At 37.6% G+C, this 18391-nt stretch overlaps 2 protein-coding genes and 1 non-coding gene across 4 annotated transcripts; 1 reads left to right on the forward strand and 2 right to left on the reverse strand.

The window, feature by feature from the left end:
- The first annotated feature begins 1403 nt into the window (after positions 1–1403).
- LOC104117896 (uncharacterized) lies at positions 1404–7231 on the forward strand. Of its 2 annotated transcripts, none has more exons than XM_009629028.4 (6): positions 1404–1651; positions 1737–1818; positions 5231–5372; positions 5462–5812; positions 5898–6154; positions 6705–7231. In XM_009629028.4, exons 1-6 carry the CDS (start codon positions 1435–1437, stop codon positions 6940–6942), a joined length of 1287 nt encoding a protein of 428 aa, XP_009627323.1. In that variant the 5' UTR covers positions 1404–1434; the 3' UTR covers positions 6943–7231. The 2 variants fall into 2 exon arrangements, with proteins under 2 accessions (XP_009627323.1, XP_009627324.1); XM_009629029.4 differs by having other exon boundaries at positions 1410–1651; positions 5489–5812.
- On the reverse strand, positions 4269–4371 carry LOC117281866 (U6 spliceosomal RNA). The gene has a single exon (XR_004512491.1). It is a non-coding gene; the product is annotated as a U6 spliceosomal RNA (small nuclear RNA).
- Positions 7232–8053: 822 nt separating the features above from the next.
- On the reverse strand, positions 8054–11971 carry LOC104117895 (uncharacterized). The gene is made up of 3 exons (XM_009629026.4): positions 11699–11971; positions 11075–11172; positions 8054–8728 (listed from the first exon to the last, which is right to left on the reverse strand). Exons 1-3 carry the CDS (start codon positions 11861–11863, stop codon positions 8167–8169), a joined length of 825 nt encoding a protein of 274 aa, XP_009627321.1. The 5' UTR covers positions 11864–11971; the 3' UTR covers positions 8054–8166.
- Positions 11972–18391: the final 6420 nt, after the last annotated feature.

The following is an 18391-nucleotide window of genomic DNA, read 5'->3' on the forward strand; positions in this document are numbered from 1 at the left end:
GTTCGTCTGCTCGTTGAACTATGTGGGCTCTTGCGGTCTCTGTAGTCATGCATGGAGTGGGCTTGTTGAGCACGCTTACTAGCGTATCAGACAACCACGCTTCGAGGAGATTTTTCATGGCCGGTGGTGTCCCCTCTCCTGTGGACGTGGAGGCCCTTTTTTCATTTGGTTTTGTTATGCTACAATGGGGGGGAGGTGACCTCTCGCGCCTGGGGGAGGCAATGAGTGTCACATCATCGCCTAATGTTTCACAGCTCTCGTTGATAGCGTTCATGTGGTTGCCAGGGAAATCACATGTCACTTTAGTCCTATCTCCTTGGTTACCTGCCATGTAGGTTTCCGTACATGCAAAAAAAAAAAAAGATCTTGGGGTTTGTTAGGTTAGTGACTCACGTTAATTATAGATATAAAGGAAACTAAAAAATTTACTAAGAAGTTCCTACAGTGTCAAACGGTTTGACTCAAAATACAGATCTTGGTTCAACTAATTAGATTTAAATAAAGAAGAGTCAATCTTAGCTAATAATAATATTCAAAAGATAAGATTATTGGTTTTATGACAGATAATATGTATATTTGACCAAATAGTAATGAATGTGACCACTAATAACAATATTCAATGATCCAACAAGGTGGAAGATAGCATTAAATAGTAATAAATGACATTTAAGAAAATAAAAACGTGTGAGTCACCCGAAAAGGGGTGTGATCCGTAGATATTCTTTTTGGCAATGAAGAATGATTGATGAGCCTTAGAACAATTAGGTTGTTCTTGGATCAAGTGAAAAAGTTAGAAAGAATCTTAGTAAAAATATTATTTTCGTATGCTTGTAATATGGTCAGATTCTTTCTATAAAGTCAATGTATTTTCTTACAAGTGAATATCTCTTGTCCCCTATCATTATGTCTCTTTCTATTTATATAGGACATATTTCTAGAAACCCTAATAGTACAGGTAAGAATATCCACTAGAATATTCTCTTTAGTGTCCTATCTTAAAACTAGTTGTTATAACTCTGTCTAGGATGCTCGACCTCGACCTTGATCCTTGTTGACTCCTTGACCGCATTCATCATTTATGGAACCACTTCGACCTTGGGCAGGTCCCCATTAGAGTCGTATTAGTGACATATGGCAGTATGTGAATACCTCCTTAATGTTAACATGGTTTGATCATATTAGAGATAATTTTTAACCCATACAATTTTATGGTCATCATTAGAATGCCATGTTTAAATAATTACCAAAACATTCCTTTTAAGTTCTTTTTTCAGTTCACTTTTTTTTCACCGTTGTGTCCGCATCCTTTTCTAGTTATGACAGGTTAAAACTTATAATTTTGTTTTGTTTTTAACTCAGTAGATAAGAGGTTGTAACTCTGGTTGCGGTACACGGGTTCATTACTAGCATCCTTTCTTAATCCCTATTAACTACATGAAAAAGAATAGAAAAATTGTCACAAGGATTTGGGATCTGTACGCACCCCGTGCAAAGTTTTGGGCCTATTTCCCAACATCTCCGAAGCTTAAGAGGGAAGTAGGAGTAACTTTTGCTTTTAATGAGAGTCCCTTCTTGCAAAATGTTCATTGCAATTTGCAACCTGTGAAAATGAAGCCGAGACTCGCTGCTTCAATTTCTGCTTTAATGGCCGGTAAAAATCTCTGTAAAACCCTAACTTTTTACTGTTTTTCAAATATCTCCCTTCCCGTTAAACTGTTCATTTTCCTCCGCCGCAGGTGAACGTGCCGGAATCTGCAAAGCCATTTCCAGCATATTACCGGAATCTCAAACATTCAACGGCGGCCAAAACTGCAGCAGGTAAAATACAATTTAAAGCTTGTGATTTAATGGAGTAGCTTTTTTCTTGGTAGTTTTACAAATAAAGATTAAGCAACAGTAAAAATCGAAATATGAAAAAATTTCTGCGTCAGTGTGCCAATAGTAGGAGGATTAATAGCCTACCTATATCCCTTTTTCAATTTTATCCTGGTTATTAGTGCTAATATAGATTCTTTAAATGTGAAAATTATCAAAATATTTCATTTTTAGCATTGGCTAATATCACTGCAATTTTTACACCATCAATCCAATTTAGTTGGTTATAGCAGGTTATCACCATATTTTCCAGGTTACCATATTAGACTTGACATGAACAGTTTACCTACTGATATAGGTCGATGGTCTAAAAAATTTATACGCCGTCAATGCACATAACTTAAACTTTGTTTGTCGTAATTCATCTTGATATTTTCGCTTATGGATTATAGTTCATCTATTCGTTGTTATTTATTATTTAATAATTGAGGACGATGTTAATTGTCAATAGAACTTTAAATCACATGTAATCGAGCAAAAAAGAGAGAAGAGTTGACATGAGAGTCTTTTCTCGTAGAGAGAGGGAAACCAATGCCAAGTTCGGCAATATTCTGAATGCATTTTAGCTGAAATCTTGTAGGAGTAATTTGTAACTGGGACAGTTATGTAATTTTTACTTCAAAGATATAGATGTTGTAGCACCCAAGGGTATGGCCTAGTTGTGAATGAAGTGGGTTGAGAACCATGAGGTCTTAGGTTCAAATTCCAACGAAGACAAAAATACTAGGTGATTTTTTCCATCTGTTTCGACAGAGTTACCTTGTACCTATTGCTAGTAGGAGGTAGCAGATATTACGTGGAATCAGTCGAGGTGCACGCAAGCTGGCCCGGACACCAGGGTTATTTAAAAAGAGATATAGATGTTGTTACTTGTTACTACTTACTAGAAGCACGCCAAGGCAAATGCACCTAGGAATATGTATATAGAGCAGGATATAGTGATGTTAAGATTGGATTAGACCAAGAAGCCATTTTATAGATTAACCAAAATATAATGGATGGACGATGAAGCAGATTCAGTTTTTGTCTTTCCTTAGACCATTCCCTCTTTTACTATAGTGGAGATTATTGAACATGCTCATAAGACAACAGAAGAATGAATGTTTTCTTTTGTAGAGGTATAAATAGCAATTGGGCTGTATTACGCCGACTCTGGTTCTAAGCATCCTTTCTTCCCTGCTATGCTTAGGAAGTTATGTGGATCCTTTGAGTGCTAAATTGATGCCTAATTGAGATTCAGGTGACTAGTGTGTAACCTACAATTTAGGAATAGTTATTTTCCAGAGCCGGCTGAAAATATGCCAATTTTTGCAATTCACTCACAAAGGGCCGCTTGACACTCAACCCTCACCATACTACATAAAGGGTGGGGTAGATTTCCTCTTATCTATCTCTGTATACAGTGCTTGTGGATAACCATTCACGTAGGTCACGTGCTATTCAGTAAGTACCCTGTGCATATAAAGTATCTCCGAAAGCTTGTCATGGATATGTCTTTGGCTGGTATATTAACTAAAAGGAAAAGGTTTCCAGCTGTATGAGTGTGAATGCCAAATACTCATTCAGAGTCTCTTTTGACCTTTCCTTCCTCAATTAGTATTCTTGTCTAATTCATCAGTCATTCTCATTGCTCACTAAAAATGGATTCTAGTGTTATTGGTTTAATATAGTTTTTCTATTCTCTATCATGCGTCAACATTCTCCAGCATACTTTATAGAATGTATTTGTGTTCATGTATAAATGTTTGGATAACTTCTGCATAAAAATAGCAAGAGATGGTTTGTTTTGTGTGTTTGTTTAAGTTCAAGATCATTAGCCTATCCACAATGAATTCAATCCAAAGTTAACTTAACATTTAGAAATTGAATGGATAGCTCCCTCTATTGGTTTTTTTAATAAGCAATGTGGAAGCTCCCTCTGATGGGCTTAGATTGCAAAGTTAAAATCGATTATGCAATTATGCACAGATCCCGTAATTATGACATTGATATTAATAATATGGTTGTTTGGCTTCTACAGCCTTTTGGTTATACATCAAACAAAGCTGGCATTTGCTGTTGGGCAAACAAAATTTGTCTCATAGAGCAGATGAATTGATTTGGGATTGAGTCACAGTTGATTGATCGATTGATGAGATAACAGAGGGAAAACAGTGCACTAGGTCTAATCTGTTTGATTATATACTCCCCCTGTCTCATTTAGGTGTCCCATTTTATTTGGCACAATTATTAAGGTAAGAACATCTAATTGAAAATGAGTCCAAAAGTGTAGTATATAAAGTGAACTTGAAGAAATTTGAACTTTGCGTTGTTCAAATGTGGGCTTTGCAGCACCTTTTAAACAATAGAATGTAGAATATTGAAAGAATATTAAGTTCTTTTTTTTTTATTAAAAAAAATTGAACAATTTCTCGATTTGTGCATGTCATCCTTGCGTAGGGGCCATACTAATATTTTCTGTAGCAGACCAATTTTATCAGATGTCGCCGAAGGGACAAATAGTTTACACAATTTTGGAATAGGGTTGTAAATCTTTGCAATTAACACCTTTGCACAATAGGTGAAAATGGGTACAGAAGTGGTGATAAAGTTGATTTGGAAAAATGTGAACTTTTTTTGCTCAAAAATGGGTCCAACAACCATTTTACGAATAGAATATTTGATGAAGGATTTTATGAATAGATGAAAAAGGTAATAATCTCCATCAGAATAAGTTGACAATTTTGGAACAACCTAAAATAGAAATAGATAAATTTGTTAGTATGAAGGAAGTAGTAATTAGTAAATCTTCAGAGATAACACCTTTGCACAATAGGGTTCGGGTGAAGGCCAACAAATAATCAGCGCATGGAGAAAACCAAGGGCAAGCTATAGAAACTAAAAGTACTGAATGTGTCAAAAGCATAGCAAAGACCTCTTGCCATAATAGCTAGTGAAAAGGATAAACTACCTTCTTAAAGGCTCAATAGCTTTTTTTCAAAAAAAAATTAAAAAAAAACAAGCTGGCCCGGACACCACGGTTATCAAAAAAAAAAAAGGCTCAATAGCTTTCAGCATAATTACTTAGATGAACAGTTAAAATAGTATCGGGAGGTTTTAGTTTAGGAGAATTATAATTTGCTAAGCTGGGCAGGTACATGAGAAATACTTCAGGTGTATCAAAGTTGGAAGGCAAAGAAAGGACAAAAAAGACCTTGGCATTTTGTCTGTACCCTCTCTTCCGTGCTAGGTCAACCTGTGGATTTTCCTGTATAGTGTGGATTTTATAGACATTAATATTCTTATTATTTTTAAGGCCAAATGCCATGCATTCTTATTGATTATTGTACTATTCTTACACCTTAAAGTTGACCAGCTTCCAGTTCCAAAGATTTAAGAGCTCAAAGGGTTTACAATTTGTCTGTGATGACGATGATGACTTCTCAGAATTGGGTTCTCCAGTAGAAAGAGCCATTGGGCAGCTGAAGTTATTAACGGAGAAGCCTGACCCTTTTGTGGTATGCCTTTCTGATTTTATTAAGAGCTATATATTATATGTCCATATAGGACTTCTTACCATTGGGTACATGGACTGATTTGTTTGAAGATGTTACCAATACCTTTTGAGCCACAGAAACATGATAATGGTAGAAAAGTATCTTCAAGCAAGTCTTCTCGCAGTGAAAGCAAGCAAAGCAGAAAAGGCGGAATCTTAAATCTTGATAAACCTCATCAAACTTCTTGTGAGTTTGGCAATGGTGATGATGCTTCTGGATCGATTTATACAACTTCGGATGCTGCTAGGATGAATGGTCGGAGGTCAATCTCAGTTGGGAATGTACCTTCTACCATCAGCCTTTCTCAGCTTGTAGAAGCAGTTTCAGTCTTTGGAAAGGTCTGTACTGCCTCAGTCCGGGATCTGCCTGATGGGCTTAACTGTTGGGACATCCAATTCGAGGTATGCTATTGATTCTGGAACTTCTGCCTAAATTCTCCTCATTGAGGAAAAGTTTGTTTATTAACTGTTGTTAACTGTTGGCAAGAGCTTTGAATCCTGCAACAGAGCAATTAGAGCTGGTGCGTTAACTGTTGGGAAGTCTCGTCTTCAAATCCATCCTCTGCGGGCTTCGATGGTTGTTACTATCAGGATTAAAGGCATATCCAGAGATGCTTCCTTTGGTGAGATACATTCAATCTGTAAAGTTGGCACAACAGAAGGATTAGCATGGGTAAGCAAGGATAGTGTTGATGCCTTATTTACAGTTGAGACTGACACAGAATCGCAATCAATCCTCAAAAAGTAAGTGGTGGTTCAACCTGGAATACAAAATGTTTTATTGTTACTGCATTCATCTGTTTTAACTCTTGTAGGTTAGGGGACTGGGTTATTTTTTTTGATTACTTTGCTATCTCAAAAGTATAAAACTGTTCTCATGGTTTCCTTTGGGAAGGAGTTGGAGGGGAGAAATTAATCCAGAAACCGCTTCTCTTTATTACTGCATCAACATTAATCATGTTCCTCAATATTCCATGTAGTTTTTCACCGACTCTTAGCATCAGTACTCCATATTGTTTGCATATTATTAACTATGAGAGGACTGATATTGACATCTGGTCATTGAGTATTATATCTTCCTCTTTTCCTTAGCAAAACATATTATCTTCCATTATTTGTGGACACTGGTTGATAACCTATGGTATTTCAACTATCTTTTGGCCAAGAATTTTAATTATGTCAATCCGAAATCAAGTTGCTGTTCATCTTGTTTCCAATTTAATTGTGCCTTTACTCCAGTGGATGAGAATATATATACTTGGTGTAACTTTCTTATGCATTTCTCTCTTCTTAGGTTAAATGGTACTACTGTTGGTGGTCATCGCCTGTCAGCTTCTTTACTATCGAGCAACTCATCCTCTGCTTCCATGTCTGCAAATGAGGATGCTAGATGCAAGATGGGTTTACAAATTAGTAGTTACTTGACAGTACTCAAATTGCAACTTGAGGAAAAGAAAGTGCATTTGGAGGATCTTCAGATGCTGCATGAGGGAATAGTGCACCTTGAAGATCTGCCTTCCAACATTGATTAATCTGACATTTGATTCATGATTTTCAAATTGTTTTCTCTATTCAAGAATGTTCACTTGCTAACAACAGGGTCACTCTCTTCAAGCCTCTCTGTACCCCCTTCCCGCAAACCCTTCAGGTGGCTCCTTGCCCTTGCTTTTAGTTGCTGAAATGAGCCTTTTTGCAGCCTGTCCCATTTGTAAAGGATTGGCTGTCCTATATATGTGCAATAGCGGTGGTGACATAGTCAAATATTCAAGGGGATTTTTGCAAATTATCCCTATATGAAAGGATAGTTGACTTTTCCCTTGAGCGTGTTCCAACTTTAATTTCTTAATTGACTGATTTCATTATCATATTTGCTGGACAGGAAAGCTTAATTAAGCTACGCCTGACTATCAGATCATTATCGGGCATTGGTGTGTGTTCTTCCGAGAGAAAGCAAACAAGATGATGGGGCCATTCTGACTAACCCTATGTCAATGACCCTTCTTTTTGTTCTCTATACTTTTTACAGCCTCATTTCTAGTAACTGAAAACGCTATTACTGGAGGGACCCTATTGGAAAAGTCTATTGGTCGATGATTTGTTTGTGGTGGTTGTTACCATTGATTGCTAACCCGTGCTCGGTTCTTCATTGCCTGTGGCTATCACTGGCTATCTCCTCTCCTAATCCACTTTTAATTTCATTTAGTAAACTTGGATTCAAATTAGATTACCCAAATGCATGGAGTAGGAAAAATTGCTCTGTGGACGTAATTTTAGAAAGAAAAATGAAATACTCTTGAATTACTTTGGTATACCCTGAATATCCAACTGGTTGAAGACTACGGGAGTATGTGAGATGGACAAGTTTGAGAACATAGAGGGAATTGTAGAGTGGAATAGAGAAAAGGAAAAGGAAGTCGAATTGGGCCTGGATTTCTCAGTTCCTTATCATCATATTACGTACCATACACTGAGATCTAGTTAAATACATACTCTTCACATGTTTTCTTATACTTCTGTTTCTGTTCATATGTTTTTTCAACTAAGAAATGAAAATTTTGAGAGAGTAGTAGAGGGAGCAGGGAAGTGGGGAGGACAAAGAAAGAATGACCCAAATAATCAGGGAATTCTGTGAACGAAGGCCCATTTTCTGAAAGTTGTTCTATTTGAGCATAAAGTGCACAAGTCATTTACTGAAGGTTTTAGTTGTGCACAAGTGCAGTAATTGAATTCATTAAGGACAGGGACAGGGATTGTGTTTAATCTACAGATTCATCTCCTTTCGGCCCCATATTCAAAATTCTACAAGAACTCTCCCCATTTTCGGGTGCTGATACACTCATTGAGGAGCATTGTTCAATCTTATATTCCCTCTCATCAACTAAAGACTTCATGTAGGAACAAGGCCGGTCCTCGGTCTCCATATGACTAGGCTCCAGCCCTGGACTAAGTTGCAACTCAAATGATGATGGTCCGAGAGGTTGAGTCCTCATTTGCACAGATCGCAAAAGTGCAGCTCTCCTTAAGTCAGCAGAGTGGCATATGTCACTGGGTGATGATGGAAATCGACCCTCAGAATCAGAGCCTCGTTGCCGAGGCTGTGAGGATGTGGCAGGAGGGAAGTTGCAGGAATTTGACGGGTATGACGTGGAGGGAGGGCCTGATGAGAACCCATTCAAAGGTCTGTGATATCGGTAGGGTGAGACTGGACTAGTTGGTGTGCTCTCAGATTGGGGGGAGCTGGTAATTGTCAAAGGTTCATAGCATCGTGAGTCATCCGAATCTTCTGACATTGGGGAATACTGAAAGGACATCTCGTCCCTGAAAAAACAATAATATAAAGTCAAATAAAGCTTGATAACAAATAAAAAGGGTGACAGCAACTATAGCATCTTCATCTGTCAACTATATTTCATATTCAGATGCACATGAGCAGGGGCAGATCCAGCCCTTTGGTACCGGGTTCATCTGAACCCGGTACTTTCGGCGCTGAGCATAAATTTATGTGTAAAAATTCACTAAAATTGCAACAAATAGTAGATATGAACCCATAAATATAAAAATATCATGAGTTCAAAACTAAAAACTTTAAAAGTTGAACTCATAGAGTTTAAATATATCCTCCTCTGCACATAGTTTGTCAAGTTGCAAATAATTAGGACATTCAAAACTCGGGAAGAATTCAGGTAGTCTATCTCTACAAGTGATTCGGAGAGAGATAAAATGAAAATAAATGCTCCTAAAAAATAACCATATCCAAAAGCATGTATTGTGATAGATTGGTCCATCTACACATTAGTGTCTGTGTCTTCCTCATCGTGTGTGGTTCAGTAAGAGATTAGGGAATTTTGGTCTTCAGAGGACCAAAATGACCAAGATAATCGTATTGATCATATCTTCAAAACAGTGTAATTTTGCTTGATTGTCACAGAAACTCCCCCCCCCCCCCCCCCCCAAACCCCCCAACCAAAAATGAAAATGTAAATGATGGTGCTGTTTTATTTAACAGCAGACTACAGAGTCCTGACATTGCACGGCACATCAGGTTTTCTTACAACAAAATCGAAGGCAAGTCACCCCTTTTTAGAATTTTTGGAACTATAAAACCATACAGCGTTGACCCCTCTGTTACGCTCAAAAAACAACCATACGGTTTGTATTTCCTTGCCAGCCATTTTTTGCTCTAAACTCCAATTGCCATGACAGGAGACACCAACAGAGGGCTCACTGCTAGCTTCATCTAGTAATCCTTTGAGATGTTCGCAATGTCAGTGTATGTAAAGCTCTCAACACTTCACTTTTCGCAACAGAATTGCTCTTACAGTCACTACAAGGTTCACAGAGTCATAGTAGATGAATCGAACTATGATCATCATAGAATCAGCGAAAACTAGAACCCTCTTCAGAAAAAGACAGGAGACAGCTGCCAGATGACAAACCGCATCTACCAACTCTAGTTTCCTATCATTCATCACTCCATTACTGATGAATGGAAAAGCTGCTACCTTTTGAGCATCTTAACTCTACAAGTTTTGAGGTTGCTTAAAATATACTAATTTATCTGTCAAAGATGCACAGACACGAAACACCGCAGAATCCCGCACCACAGTATATTCACTTGCAACTAGACCCATACAAACTGCCATAATATTGTGTTTCATCAGTTTGCAGATCTTAGGGTTTTTTTCCCAAGTACTCTCCTACATAGGACCAACTCCTACCTATAGCATAGTATTATGACTATGAAATTCAAGAGGTCAATTTAAAGGACTAATAGAAGATGAAATGGCGAAACTCAAACAGTGGAGTATGCATCATGCTTGGCCATTTTTATCCAAGGGAAATATGTGTAAAAACGTTTGAGGAAGTAACAAAAAGTTCAGGTAGCTACTCTGCATCTTACCTTGTTTGTTTGATGCTTCCCACTTACACAGAGTATATTCTCTGATATTATAACAATAAGGCAGGTAAGTTTCAAGTGAAAATTGGAAATGGACAGGACACTACATAGACTGTGCAAGTCATGAAAGTTATTGGATGTTGAAGTACCCAGATCCTTGCTAATCAGATATAATATAGTTTACTTCTTGCTTCATTTTGTTTTATGCGGAGGAGGGTAACAGAACAAAAGAAGCCAGAAGTTCGATTTAGCCTTCTAGTAACTTTTGAAATGTAACAATTAATAGATGTTAAAGGTCCTAAGGAAACCTAATATAGACCAGCATCAACTACAGCATCCACCATAGTTGAACAATTGATGTACATGGAAGAAGAAAAGCAACTTCTCTGCTGTCTGCTCTCTCTCGATTTAGCTCCACTACCTCGCAGAAATAAAATTCAACATATGTTGTAAAAGCCTATAAATATTATGTCCCAAAGCACCAACATTCAGGTAGAGGTATCAATAAATCTCTCTGGATAATAAACAGTTCTCTCAAGACTCAGCTTACTGTAAGGACTATCACGAACATATAACTTAACAAAGGATTTGTACTTGGAGCCTAAGCTTAAGGTCAGAGTGTCATTTCAGACTTTCAACAGTCACTGAAGTTGGATTAAAGTTGGAATAAGAAAGTAATTCTCTACATATAATGAGAAACAGAAATTGCTCCCACCCTTAATGAGAAACCGAAATTCCGTCTTGCAAAATAGTAGAAAGTTCATCACCTGATATAAAGCATGTTTTCAGATCTTGATGGAGAATCCACTATATTATCTGGTAAGGAGTCTCCCACTGTCAGTCCATTTAAACTTGACGCCATTATCTGCAGAATTCCTCAAGTTACGTCATAAATAGCAAAAGCAACTAGCACACAAAGCCAGTACTCACACGGCAAAGAACATGCAACTTCAAAAATTACAATCAACATAAGAATCCGAAAATAAACATTTACTAAACACTTGTAACTTTAATAACCTTGTTAAGAAAACACAATCTTTTGGAATATTCAATCAGCTGCATTTCAATCCTAAACTACTCTTTATCCAAACAAACACTACAGTTTTTACTCTATTTGTCCTCTTTAATACACCGAATTAGATTCGTGGAAACAAATATTAATGGTCGTAATTTGATAAAGAAAATATCACACCGGAACTGAATTATTTATAAATTTGAGTTCATGAAAGTTATATAGAAATGAAATGCTCAAACATGTCGAAATGTCCCAAATAAAAGAGTATTACGTAAATTAAGACATAGAGAGTATGATTAACAAAATCGGCGAGCTTCTAATTCGAAGCCCAGATACACATTTTAAAAGAAAAGAAGAATTCGAGAAGGGGACACACCTCACTAAGATATCGTTTGTGAGAGTGGAGATTATCGAGATAAACCTCGTCTTCTGGGTCTCTATTTCTCTTACCGCATGGAGACGATGTGGCTGACGATGTGGCTGACGATGCTGCTGCCGTCGCCGGAGCTGACGACGGCGACGAACCCGTCTCCGAGCCCATAATCCCAAAGAGGAAAATCAATCCTTTTTCCCCCTGTTTCTGGAGTTCAATGTCAGACTAAAACCGATCAAGCACCCAACAAAACCAAAATTTAACGGCTCTAGTTATCTTTTTTGCTTAAAATGGCTTTAATTATACAAAAAGGTGAATATAAAATAAAAAAGATTTCGATACTAGTTGAAATGATGCCAGGTCATTTGTCCACTTGTCTCTAAATGTAAGCCCCTTCATTTATGGGCTTAGGCCTTTATTAAGTCAAAATAGCACTTGCTAGCTATTTTTCGGACCGATAATCAAAAAAATAGCCAGCATTTACAAAGTTAGTGAAAATAGCTATTATTTTATTAAAATACGGAAAATTCAAGCATAATATGCGGGATTATAGAGCTGATGCATATAAACTTCCAACATATTATGCTGGAACTCCACGACACGAAAAGTTTCAGCATAATATGCGGGTTGGAGCTCCTACATATAAACTTCCAACATATTATGATGGAACTCCAGCACATTATAAAATTATAGCATATTATGTTGGAAGCTCATATTAAAAAAATTGAATTCCAGCATATTATGCTGGAATATTTTCGGATTTTAACAGTATTTTTGTTCAAATTATGTCTTTACATAAAAAGTAACTAAATTTTGATTACTTTTAAACCGTGATTATTTTTCAACTACCAGTTATAAATCTAGAAATTTTGTAGTTTCACCCTTAAATTAATGCTTGTAACTTTCATTTTCTTAAACATTTGGGATTTTTACGCAAATAGTCGGTCGCATTGTTTACTTTTCTTAGTTATAACTTATACACTAATTATATATAATTATACATATATTACCTATAAATTATATATTTATTATATATTTATTGGTAATATTTAGTTTAAGCAATTTTATGAATGGCTGTTTTATTAATTCTTCTATACATTTTCTGGCAAAAGACAAGCATATGCCTAAACTGCACAATAAATTTCATTTCTCGAACACTACTAGAAATTCGGCAAAAATCGACCAAGGTCGACCGACCAACTTTGGTCGGTCAAAAAATCGACTAAAGTTGGTTGGCTTTTCAAAATATTTTATTTTTTATTTTTTGTTTACGAAACCGACCAACTTTGGTCAGTTTTCTTTGGCGCAAAAATGCGAGAAACTATTTTTGAGTCCCACAGAATTTATTTTTCAAGAAATCGACCAACTTTGGTCGGTTTTTCAATTAAAAATAATATTAAAAAATCGACCAAAATTGGTCGGTTAATTCGGCCGGTCATTTTAAAAAACCGATCAACTTTGGTCAGTTATTTTCGTGCGAAAATACAATTAAAGAGTATAAATCAAATAAAAGACAGTCTTAAAATAAAATGCACCAATGGTCTAGTGGTAGAATTGTATCGTACCACAGTACAGACCTCGGTTCGATTCCCAGATGGTGAATTTTTTGATTACATAATTAAAATACCGACCAAATTTGGTTGGTTTTCTTTTTTGCAATATTTTTTTTTTTTGAATTTAATTCACCGACCAAAGTTGGTCGATATTCCTTTCCGACCCCTAAAATACCGTTCACACGTAAATGGCACGTTTTGGTCGGTTATTGGTCATTACCGACCAACTTTGATCGGTTTTTACCGGATTTCTAGTAGTGGAACCTATATGATTTCAGCTTCTTCTGTTTACTTTTGTGACTTTTGTCTTACCTTTTTCTTTTACTTTTTACCTCAAATTGCAAAATAAATTTAATAAATATTTACTCAACTTTTTTTATTACACTAAATTTATTAAATTATTTTTTGTATTAAAAAACATTCAATTTTACCTAAGTATCGGGAATGTTGAAAAAAAAATTAAATTACTTATTTATCATGAAAAAATATTATTCTACTTTACCTAAGAATTATATAAAATCACTGTGAGAAAACAATGGAGATATTTTCTACTCATGATAATTAGGTGAATTTGAGTTAAATTTTTTATTACAAAAAGATGTAGTGACCTTTTTGTGATATCATTGTTCAGTGGCGTTTTTTCACACACAAAAAAAAAGGTTTAATGACGTGGTACAATAAAGAAAATTGAGATTTGAGTCGCAGTTTCCTGAAACTACCCCTCAATTCGCAAGAGCGTTAAAAAAAATTACTCTCCCGGTTACATTTTATGTGTATTAGTTTGACATGACATGATATTTAAGTAAATAAGAAAGATATTTGAATTTTATAGTTTTAAACTAAAGATGTATATAATGGTACCAAATGTACATTGAATGATCTTAAACTACTATGTGGGATATTGAAATTAAAAGAGTTACTAAATATAAAAAGTGATATTTATTTTTAAACGGACTAAAAAGGAAAGTATGACGTATAAATTAAAACATGAGAGTATCTATTATCTGTCGTGATTTCTAAAAATAGTTATCTCAAATTATTTGTCATTTTAGAAGTTCAAAACAAAATTAATTATTTTTGCTCATTTCACCTTTAGTAGTAATTGTTCTTGAAAATGAAGATGTCACATAAATAGAATAAATATTCAATGAAGATAAATTATATCTTAAGACATAAATAAGGGCAAAAAAGTCAAAACTCTCTTCTAATCAATATTTCTTAAGGGTTGTTTACCCGAAAAATGGATAGAGTTGAATTTATACGTAGTTCCAAGGATATGTGGCGCAACTTAATACAAATTATAAGGATAAATATAAATATAAATATGGACTGCAAAGAATGCGAAATAGATAAGGTTGTAAAGAAAATGAATCTTAGGACTCAACAAGTAGAATCAATTTAAGAAGCCTGAAAGAACGATTATTTACTATGAGAGAATATAGTATTTTTATTACAATGTAAGCCTGGAAAAACTTGCCTTTACAGAAATGATAATCATGCCCTTTATAGTAGAGGGACTTTGCTCTAAGCATAATAAAAAAAATACTCAGTGGGAACCCCATGATAAATCATCCTTTCCATAATTTCTACCAAGATTCTCTCTAGTGGGATTGCAACGACTTTTGTCTAGGAGCTCGATCTTGCCTAGAGCCCTCGATTTTGGTTTGAGCTCGATTCTGACTCGAGCTCTCGATCTTGGCTCAAGCTCGATTCTGACTCGAGCTCTCGAATTGATTCGGGGTCAATGTTGGTTGGTCTCTGGATCACAAGCATGATAGATTTACTCTGCATCATAGTTCGATTTGGATTCGAGCTCGATAACGATGTCGAACTCGGCATGGATCGGCCCCTCGGGTTCGAGGCTTGTTTGTTCCATCTTTGGAATCTCATTTCGATCGATCATCGTTCGAACTCGATCGGACGTGCGAAGGCCGAAATCTATTTCGACCGTATACAGATAGTCACCTCGTTTTTCAGGAAGAATGTAGTGAGAAACGATATGATTTTTTAACGGCTCGATAAGATTACAACCTAACCCATCGGGCTCGATCATGACGCATGTGCTAGTTGTCCCGTCGGTTTAGTCTTTCAAGACATTTAATGCATGTCAGACGGTGGTCGGCCACCGCTGATACTGAACCGCCATCGCTTAAGCCTATAAATAACCCTTCCTCTTACCTTTTACCACTTTTACATCTTCAATCTTTCAATATTTCCCAAGTCTTTTTTCGTATTTTTGGATTTACCCGCAAGTATGTGATTTCCCAAATCCCCTTTTCAATTATTCCAAATCTTTGTCACTTTCTTCTATTCCTCATCTTTGAATTCAAAAATGGAGAAAACATCACAAACCATTCCTCAGAAAGAGAAGGCTTCATCTTCACAGTGTGCCATCGATGAGACATTAGCAGAACCACGTCCCGAGGAGTGCGTTCCCGTGGCGTGTGTTCTTACTTCTGATTTTAAGGCCGATAAAGGCTCATCGATCCCTGGCTGGTGCAAGCCAGTATCGAGGTACATGTGTTCGATAAACGAGAAGCACCTCAAACAGCTAAAGAAGGATTGCAATTGGGGTGAAAAAGAAATAATAATTCCTACTCCTGACGAAGATATCACTTCTTACGTGAAAGGGTTTTTGAATGTGCATACTTACCCTTTCACGTTAGGTCCCCTCGATTCCGTTATTATTGACTTCTGTCGTCAATACCAGATAACCCTAGGCCAAGTCCATCCTTCTTTTTGGCGGATCGTTATCCTGATACGATATTTTGTGAGCAAAATCGAGGGGATGTCGTACCCTCGACCATCTTATCTGATTATACCGTCCTCAAATTTTTCGAGGAGGGTTAATAAAACTTTAGCGTCGGGCTACCAAGGCTTTGTTCTCGAGCATTGACGAGGATGGGGATCGGGGTTGGATGGGCAGGTTCGTTCGAGTGAGGACTTTGGACCTGATTCCGACTGAAAAGATGCCCCTTCCCGAGGAGTGGAATATGAAACGTAAGTGTGATCCTACTGTTACTTCTACTTTGTTCTTTCATTTCTTCTCTCATCGACACTCCTCCTTCTGTGATGTAGCGGTTCCCTGGATGCCCGGAGCAGTTCCCGATCTCAAGAACTGGGTAAGAGCTCTTGTTTCGACCTCCACATACGCCGAGCGCTCATGGCATAATTTGTCAAAAGGTCAGTGGGAGGCAAAAAATCATGGTAAGCCTATTTCTCGTACTCTTTGATAATTTAAATGAGGTGGTTTTCAAAATATTTTATTAAGATTTTCCATATGCAGGTTTGGGTAAAGATGCGGTTTTGAGGCCCTTGTCCAACGAGGAAGAATTTTTGGCCTATATCCCAAAGCCGGTGAAGGGAAATAAAAAGAAAAGAGCCTCCGTTCCCGAAGATCCAAAACTGAAGAAGAGGACGGATCGTAAGCCGAACAAGAATGCCATTCCTTTGATCGTGGAATCAGTTCTGTGTCTAAGGGATAAAGATGAAGAAGAAGAAGAAGAAAACGATGGGTCCGTGCTGGCGGCCCGAACGAAGAGAACCACTGATGCCCCATCGGCAGCTGGATCGATGATTCTTCATGAGTCTCCGCCTCGAACTAAGGATATACCGGAAAAAGATTCGGGTAGAGTCCCCGAAATATGGGAGATCGAAGACGCATCTCATCGGAGCCAACTAGCAGGGGATATGACTAAAGGGGCCCTCGAATCCCCTAGAACCGAAGAGAATGCTCCTCGTGATTCATTTGGGGCAGCAGCAATCGAGGATTCGCCTACCTTTCCCGCTTTTCCGCATGGGTGATTCGGGAAGCCCAAGCTCTGGGGGTCCTCGATCTAGACAAGCCTCACGATGTAGAGGATCCCTTTCGTGACCTGATTACCGGTATCGAGGACGTTACCGGTACTGGTGATGAATCAGATCTTTCTCACGGGGTGTGGCAGGCTTTGAATCAGGTAAGCTTTAAAATTATTTTGTCGGTGCTACCTTTATGTTTACTTTTCGTTAACTTCGTTTCTTGTTTCTTTGTAGGCAACAACAGTTCATCGAGAAGCATGTTCTCGGTCCCAAAATGAGTTGCATCGATACGAGGCCGAACTACAACGGGCTACTGATGAGAGGAACTCCATTGGACTTCTCTTAGGGCAGAGAGAAGATAAAATAAAAGACCTCCGAGCTGAGTTGGCCAAGGCTTATCGAGATCAGACCGATTTGTCTGAGCATGTAATGATACTTTTAAAGCCTATGGGATTGATACCGGAATGATGGCTAATTTTTTGGTCTCACAGTTGCAGCAAAAAATCGAGATAATTGGGAAGCTTCGTGAGGAGGTTGATGTGATAAAAGCGGAGTCTTTACAGTGGAAAGAAGGAATGGACTGCTTTGCTGCAGAGAAAGAAACTGCTTGAGCCTAGTTATCATCGGTCGAAACCCAACTTCATAGAATGAAGGAAAAGGGCCTGGTTCAAGCAAGAAGAATATAGGAGCTTGAGGCACGGTTGGCCTCTGTACTTGCCAAGGCCGAATTTGATGTCGAAAAGGCAAAGGCCGATGCGGATGCACTCGTGGGCGTCTATTGGGCCGATGCTGAAGCTGCCCAGGTCCAAGCAAGAGAGGCAGTCAAGTCCGCCGATACTCGAGCACATTGGGTCACCGAGTTTGCTAAGTGCCGATCCCGAAGGGAAACCCTCGAGGAGATCCATGCTCGCGGTTTTGATCTCGCTGAAGAGATAAAAAAGGCCAAAGAGCTCAAAGCTGATGTTGAAGCTCTGGTTTCTGATAACGATGATGATGATGATGATGATGATGATGATGGGAGTAAGAGCGGATCCGAGAACGGGGAGAGCCCGATAAAGAAGGGACCGCTCCTGAGGATGACTAAGAAGTTTAGTCCTTAGTTTTTACGTTGTAATCAACCATGTAGATAATTTTGTATATAGATAATTTTGCCGACTTGCTTCTGTTTTGTGAAGACTTTATTCATGCCTTATGAATGATTTAAATAACTTAAATCAAATTTGGACTTTTGTAGCCTCTATAATCGAGCGAGTGCTTACTCAAACTTGAGATGATGTAGCCCTTAGGCTTATTAGTTGAGTCAATTATTCGAGCTCGAAGAAATATAGCCCGTAGGTGTAATGGT

The sequence above is a fragment of the Nicotiana tomentosiformis genome, chromosome 1 (assembly GCF_000390325.3).
Source record: "Nicotiana tomentosiformis chromosome 1, ASM39032v3, whole genome shotgun sequence".
Classification (NCBI taxonomy): domain Eukaryota; kingdom Viridiplantae; phylum Streptophyta; class Magnoliopsida; order Solanales; family Solanaceae; genus Nicotiana; species Nicotiana tomentosiformis.